The sequence below is a fragment of the Centruroides sculpturatus genome, unplaced genomic scaffold, assembly GCF_000671375.1.
Source record: "Centruroides sculpturatus isolate CEXI.00-Female unplaced genomic scaffold, Cexi_2.0 scaffold779, whole genome shotgun sequence".
Taxonomy (NCBI): Eukaryota; Metazoa; Arthropoda; class Arachnida; order Scorpiones; family Buthidae; genus Centruroides; species Centruroides sculpturatus.
The window spans coordinates 339,552-347,801 of NW_019385026.1; the positions used below are offsets into that span (position 1 = coordinate 339,552).

Here is an 8,250-nt window from a genome sequence, read left to right on the forward strand (position 1 = left end):
GTTAAATAATTAGTTATGAAATAAAAATATTTCTTGCCTTAGAAAATTTTTTGCATCTAAGATGAAAAACCACTGTTTAACGTTCCACACACTTAATTAAGAAGTAAAAGATTGTTTAAGCATTAATATTAAATAGAATTTTAATAAAAGTCGTGTAATCTTCAACGAAATAAATTCCACTAATCATTCAGAGAAACATATTTAATTGAAGAATATTATAAATTTTAAACATATTTTTAAGTTATTAGAAACAAAATAAGATAAGTCAGTAACAAACTATGAAACGATTTTTTTAATGAACAAATATCAATATAATAGCAGTGACAAAACAAACTAAACCGATGTAAACAATCGCCGAAATAAACACCGAATTAATCATCCAAAATGTAAATAGGTATAGTTTCTTGTTGCAATATTGCTCATCGTATTTATCGTCGTAAACGGGTGGATACATTTCGTACACCCACACGCAACCTGAAATAATTATTGATTTAGAAACGGTAAAAAAGTATGAAGTACTGTATTTAATAATTTTACCTTAAATAAACCAAGACAACAAAAATATGAGTAGGGTTATAAGAGGAAACTTTAAATATGTCTTCCGTTTTTTAAAATTTTCTACAGATCGAATAGTGGCAAAGTATGGTCTCGATCATAATTCAACTGCTTAAATCATTTATTTTACCTAAAATAAACCAAGACAACAGAAATATGAGTAGTGTTATAAGAGAAACCTTTAAATATGTCTTCCGTTTTTTAAAATTTTCTACAGATCGAATAGTGGCAAAGTATGGTCTCGATGAAAATTCAACTGCTTAAATCATTTATTAAATAATGATTTTTAAATTTAAAAAATATTTAAACTAATAAAGTTTATAAATAATGCTTTAGAAGTAGTTTTACAATAATAGAATACTTTTAGTGATTATTACTAAATTAATATTTTAAAAATTAAAAAAGAAAAATGCTACTCGTGTAAATCAACTCTATAAAAAAATCTATAAAATTTAATATTTAATTTGTCATAATCTTATAAATCTAGAAATAAATTTTATAATAACTCTTTGGAGAAAATAACAAGAAAATAAATAAAAAAATATTATCGAAATTTCTCGTTCAAATCTGTCAAAGTAATGTAAAGACTTGAGGCTGCACTTTTCTGACAGCTTGAAAAAATAATGGCATTTCTACTGACTATATCTTATAATTTAATTATAATATTAAATATTTTACTTATACACCCGCTGCACGCTTCTATAGAAATGAAAATATGCTTATATGGTCTCGATTAAAAATTCTCAAACCCCCAATTATCAAAATATTGGCACGTTATTCTGAGCTGGACAATCTGTTAACTACGTTACACCTGAAACAATCGCAGAAATCAGTGTAAACAATTCTATAATCTCTTACAATTAATTTACATACCGAATGAAACCATCAAGAATGGAATTACGATGAAGAATGCCAAAACTGTTAAGTAGGAAACTGAAATGAAACCATGACAAAATTATTAATTAAGGCTGCAGATATCATTTACAATGCATTCTTTGTTATTAAACATACNTTCTTAATATTGACAATAATTTCAGATTTTGAACTTCATGAAAAGATTTGGAAAAGTCTCTCTCTGTCTCACAATAGGTAGATTTTTGATTATTGACAAGAGAATTCCCCTGAAGGTTGTATTATTTGCTTAATTATTTGCGGTTTTGTAATTATTTACAGATTTTGTGTTTTACTGGAAATAAATTAAGTTAAATCAAATTTTTCAGATGGCAAAAACGTTGCATTCAGTTTTCTCTGGTTTCAAGAAGCTAAAAAGCATTTCAAATGAAGAACAAAACTGTTCACAGATTTATAAAATTAATTTCACAGAAATGAATTTAAAAAATAAATAAATAGAGTAATTTTTATTTATTTAAAGTCTTTCTTGGCAATTCGTTCTGGTAAATAGTATGTTTATTTGCAATTATGATGTTTGTTAAATGTATTTTATAGATGAGTATAAATAAAGCATTATAGTTTATTATTGCTTAAATTAGTTTTTTTCGAAAATATCGGTAAACAATTCGCTATTATTTTAGTACTTTATTTTAAAATTACGCTTCAAATTTATTTTCGCAGTGAGGCAGTAAAAGTGATAATGCAGATAGACACCCTCGTTACTTTCAATATTGTGCTGATGATTTATTTATGGAGTTATCAAAATTAATTAGAAATGTCAAGTATATGACATAAGTTTCTTTTTCTAAAATTAGTATACATAAAAGAAATTCGTCAAAATACAAACACCAGTAACAAGATAAAATGATACAAATAAAATAAAAATATTCACATTATTAAATATCTTCTATGAACGTATTTATAACAATGTTTATAACACAGTTTAACTCGACAGTCTTTTCTAATTAATGTAAGATATTAAAATATAATTCCTAAAATGTGTTTAAACATGTACAGATATGGAAACAGAATATAACAGTAACTTAAGATGTTACGAATACTCACAAAAATATATTGTAGTTTCTTGGCAGTATAAGATAGAAAAACGCTTGCTGAAACAGATAGTTCAGATCCCTGTAGAGTTATTTATCAAGTGGAAAAATGCAGTGTAATCTGGTCGAGAGTTCGCACCTCACCAACAAGCTGGCTGCATGGAGTTATTATAATAACAGCAACCTTAAGAAATTCGGTTTTTTAGACACTCTTCTTAGGTAAAATGTCCATGTTATTCGTTGCCTTATCTTAAAATTCCGTAAATCCGTACTTTAATAATACTATGATGGAAATTTGATAGATAGTAAAGTTTTGTAAATATACTTTTCTTTAACACACACAATACTTACTTTCTATTGTTTTTATGAAAATATTAACTTTTCAACATTTGAGTAGTCAGACGTGGAGCTTTCACTTAGTTGTGAAGAAGAAGCGTGGAAAATTTTTAAGAATTTTCCCACTCGTTTTTCTGATTTCCTTTCCAAAAAATATTTTTTAAGCAGTTATGTCTAGTAAAGAAAAATTTCTTCTTTATTGTCACATAATTCTTTGTTATGTGAATTTTTTTCCGCGGTAATTTTTGTTTACAATTTTTTTTTGAAATTGATATTAAATTGTCTTATGATTATTCATCCATTACGATTTTTTCAAAAGTTTTGTATTTATTTTCAATTTTATGTAATTTTTTAAAGCTTCATACATTTAAGTCATGACGATTTTTTTCAACCGGCTAATCAAATTCAAGAAAATGCAATTGACAGTTAACGAATTTTTCACCCACGATTGTAGATGACATAACAGTTGTTATGTTTGCAAATACGACGCCTGCCGGCCTAAATTTTAAACATAGCTTTAAGTGATTAGAGACAAAATGAGATAAATCAGTAACAAACTATGAAATAATTTCTTTTTTATGAACAAATATCATTATAATAGTAGTGACAAAGCAAACTAATCTTATATCTTATAATTTAATTATAATATTAAATATTTTACTTATACACCCGCTGCACGCTTCTATATAAATGAAAATATGCTTATGTTGTCTCGATGAAAATACCCAAACCACCAATTATCAAAATATGGTCTCGATGAAAATTCCCAAACCCCCAATTATCAAAAATATTGGCACGTTATACTGAGCTGGACATTCTGTTAAGTACGTTACACCTGAAACAACCGCAGAAATCAGTGTAAACAATTCTATAATCTCTTATAATTAATTTGCATACCGAATGAAACCATCAAGAATGGAATTACGATGAAGAATGCCAAAACTGTTAAGTAGGAAACTGAAATGAAACCATGACAAAATTATTAATTAAGGCTGCAGATATCATTTACAATGCATTCTTTGTTATTAAACATACCAATCTTGAACATAATTTTATTTACAGCTTTCATAACTTCGAACATTTTATCAGATTCGATTTGCTGTTTCAGATCTTGAGGAAGAAGCGATTCCTGATATCCTGGCGTTAACGAATTTAATTGATTTATAAAGATATATTTATTACGTAATTATTCCATTTACCTAAACGAATTGTAGCATAATATTCTCGTTTCTTTTTTCCATTCGTCTTTTTGTGTTTCTCACTTTCAGGAAGTTCAGCATCTTGTTTAATTGAAGTAATTGCTTCGGGTGTTTGAAACGTAGTTTCTTCTTTAACTACTTTCTCCAAAATAAATGTTTAGTTGCATTAGATTTTGTAAGTTTTATTATTAATTATAATTAAGATATAAAGAAAATTAAAAAATAAATGCACTTTTGTTTTATTTTTTATGTAATTTTTCTGCTTATATGAAACATCAACAAACCTCTGAAAACCATTAAAGCTTCAATCCTTACTCATTAGAGATTTGCATGATCCTCAATTACTACACTACAAGTAGTTTTTAATTTTACTATTTATTGTCTATGGGTACAAAGATGTTCTTTTTTCGGACTTATGGTGACTTTGGCCATTTTCATAACTAGGTGAGTAGCTAGTGAGGGATCAGAGAGACTAATATGTGAACCGCCGGGGAAATTCTATGTTTCCCTTTTTAACGACATGTCGTTAAACCTGCTCACGGTCAAGATGGCTTAAATGTTTCTTTTATTTAACCCGCTGTGACGGGATTTGATCGTCGGGTCGAGTGGAGGAAGGAGTGCCGTCGGTAAGGTAATAGACGATATACGAGTAAACGAGAAAAACAAATTTAACAAAGAAACAACAATTTATTAATTTTTTATCCGAGCGATACAATAATTGAATTCGGGGGGAATTTACTGAGCCCCTAAGGCGCGAAGAGGCCGAGAGAGAGTTCACATAAGTTAGTTCCATATTTTTTTATGAATTTAGATATCTTTGGCGGAAAATAATGTAATCCAAAAAGTCCACAAAGGGAGAATAACGGCACAAATTTATAAGAAAATCGTAGGTAACTTGGCGCTTTGACGGTTGATGAGTGACTTTCTTTCGAGGGGGAGATGGAAGTAACTTTTATAGCTTCGACATTAAAAAATTATCATATGATTAATTGTTGTCAGGTAAAAGGTACGCGGGTAAATCGAAGTTGTCCCCAGGACCATGCTAAACATTAACTTTAGAGTTGTAATGTGGGATTATTTTCGAAGTGGACAGATGTTTACTTTGAAAAGAAAGAAGAAAGTAGACTTTTCCCCCCTCTGTTAAGCTAAGTTTCATTTTAGGTTTAAAAAAAAACTTTAATTGAAGATTTAAAAAAGTAAGGAATATTAATAGGAAAAATCGGTTAAAAAATTCCAGATTTAACAAATATAACCGAGGAAAACTACTCCTAGAATTTTTCGACAGTTCGTATTTTATTCCTGATTCTCTCATTAATAGAAGGAATATGCTATGTTAACACTTACGATCATCCAGCCAGCAATTGTTAAAGTAGTTTACTCATGCAATGTAGGTTCTCCAAATAGTCTAAAATGATATCCGAATCTTACAGAAGTGTGCCTTTTTAATAAATGTACAGCAATGTTTGCAACATTTATATCACAGATAAATTACTGAATTTTGTAACAATAAAAATATTCAGTAACTCTGCACAATAGGGACTCGTCAGTCCGGATTAGCGAACATCTAATGTAAAATTTAAGTTATGATTTCCAAAAAATTTTTATCAGTTAATTACTTTAAATTTCATTAAATTTCTATTAATTACTTACTTTGAGGCTTGCAGTTATTCGCTCCTCTTTAAACTTTTGACAACGTTTTCTTTGATCTTTCGAATTACTCTCGATAATTTCTTCAGTAGTTTTAATAATTTGTTTATCCTATACACAATAATAAAAAAAATTCATTTTTAATATTATGTAATTAATAATATATGAATAAAAACATATCAGTTTTCAATCACTTGCTCCTCAAAAATGTTTTCTTTCGATCTTTCACTGTTTTTGTTATTATTTTTTTATCGACATATTTAAAATCAACAATACGATGTGACAATAGAATTAAACTAAACAATGAAATACGTTACCTCATTGTTATGATGGTTTTGTAAATTTAAATCAGTAAAATGTAAAAATCTTGATGGACATTCTATTCGTCATTTAAACCGCATCAATTCAGTGCTATAGCGGAGCACCAAAATAAGGTGTTCTGTTGCGAATTTACTATACGAAGGTTAGGAATTACACATAAACGAAACATGAGCAAACTACTAGTAAATCACAGCAGTAAAACGCTAAACTATCTGGCATATCGAAATTAACTTTATCTTCGTCCTAAAAGATAACCTCTACGACAAAAATGTCGTTACTTCTTGTGATAGCACGATAGTTCTTAACGAAACAATAATTTACCTTATTCCATTGAATGGCCATATTTTTCGTCACAAAATGGAGCCGGGCAAATTTGTGCTCGGCCTTAAGAAAGGGGCACTTCTCATTCAAAACCGAACAATGTTGTTGTTGTTGTTGTGTAAAACCATTCGAATGGTTTCGTGATGTACTTTGGTACTCAAATCGTCACGAATTTCAAGCGTGAAAGCAGTAAATAAAAGGGTGCATTATCAGTTTCTCTGTGGTCTAGCTGTGCAAGCTTTGAAACATGTCCAATTCAATGTTTTTGTACATAATTTGCAGAATTTGACAAATAATGCTTAACGACCTTGTTCAAACTCTTGATGCAGTTTGTTACTACCTGGTAATTTAAACAAATGTTTCTCAAATCTACAATCTATCTTTTCTCAAAGTCTGTTAAGTGGGTACATGAAGCATGATAGAAAAAACATACGAGAAATGAAGCTGTTCTATAGTTATGTGGCAGTATGTAGATTGATTTCATCGCTATTTCGCAGTCAGCCACGAATTACAGGCTCACGTACACGGGCCGTAGGTTCGTGGCTGACAAATTGACTGTGTTTACGTCATGTTACATTTAAAGTAAACCGTTTTTTCTTATAACTGTCGTTCAGGTATTCTTTTCTGGTAAATTATTCGACTGTCTTTGTTGGCTTATGCAATTGAACACTTTTTTAAAAACAGTATTAAAAAACAACACAATTTTTTCTATTAGAACTACTCGATCTTGGATGTTTCTTACTTCGTAATTATCAAAAAGTAAATATTTGGATAACTTATTTGTAATTTTTTAATTATTTACGTAGTTTTTTACCGCTGTACTAACGACTACGATTTATTTCATTATTTTTAACATTATTCTTGCTTCAATTTTGTTTTGTTCATTTTTTTCTGTAACAAACTGAACAAACACAAAACTCGTTTTTATTTTAATTTTATCTTTTTTGTTTTCATTTGGTTTCTTACTACAGAATAATATTCTTTTTTACTTTTGTCATGAAGTTGAGATTTGACATTGTTTACACATTCCTTACACTCTGCCTATTTAGAACTTTTCCTATTTGAAAGCTTTGGAACAGCTTATGTAACCTTACATATTCAGACTCTGATGTGCAATTTTAACCGTCTTTTATGCAGATACCTGTGTTAGTTGCACTTTCTTGAACATTTCTTATTGTATTTACAATCACTGTAAAATAAGTTAACTTTTTAAAAAAGAGTTTTTATAAAGAAAGGGTAATGGAAAATATGATTTATTATTTATTTAATATTACATAATATATACAATAACACTAATAAAGTTTTATCGTTTGATTGAAGTTCATATAATTTCCAAAAACATTAGCATATTGCTCGTAATGGGTTTACTCGTCTATCAAATCATCTATTGGTAAGGAATTTAAAATTGTTAAGGACAAAATATGCATCTAGTAATATACCAACCAGTGTATTAAAATATTATTAAAATGACAGATTCTTTAGAAATACTAATATAAAACATTTAGGAATGTAAATCTAATTACTTATCCTGATGTAGAAGTACAAAAAGCCACTTAAGATATGATTTTCTGTTGTTATAAATAATTATATTTGCAATGGTTTGCTGATGTATTGTTAACTTTATAAAGGAAATTGATAGCCAACAGCCAATCAATTTATTTCATTCACTATCCCATTAAAGATTAATTTCAAATACACCATTATTGTTTTTATTAATGACACTATAAAATTTTCAGAGATAATGAGTTTACATAACCAGAATTTCTATGAACAGTTTCATTTCGTTCTGTAAAGCCTAAACTCAATACAGACTGAGCATGAGTTCGAATATACAAGAGGTATGCCTGAGCTGTTTCATCAGCCCATGTTGGACGACTGCTCTTATATTTGGGGTGGACGCATTTGAAACTTGTAACTGTAAATGCTCA

At 28.8% G+C, this 8,250-nt stretch overlaps 1 protein-coding gene across 1 annotated transcript; it reads right to left on the reverse strand.

The window, feature by feature from the left end:
- Window positions 1–392: 392 nt before the first annotated feature.
- LOC111633607 lies at window positions 393–6,002 on the reverse strand. The gene is made up of 9 exons (XM_023378214.1): window positions 5,998–6,002; window positions 5,875–5,908; window positions 5,684–5,791; window positions 4,034–4,175; window positions 3,870–3,971; window positions 1,429–1,488; window positions 1,234–1,366; window positions 538–663; window positions 393–474 (listed from the first exon to the last, which is right to left on the reverse strand). The coding sequence occupies exons 1-7, from the start codon at window positions 6,000–6,002 to the stop codon at window positions 1,356–1,358; spliced, it is 462 nt and encodes a 153-aa protein (XP_023233982.1). The 3' UTR covers window positions 393–474; window positions 538–663; window positions 1,234–1,355.
- Window positions 6,003–8,250: the final 2,248 nt, after the last annotated feature.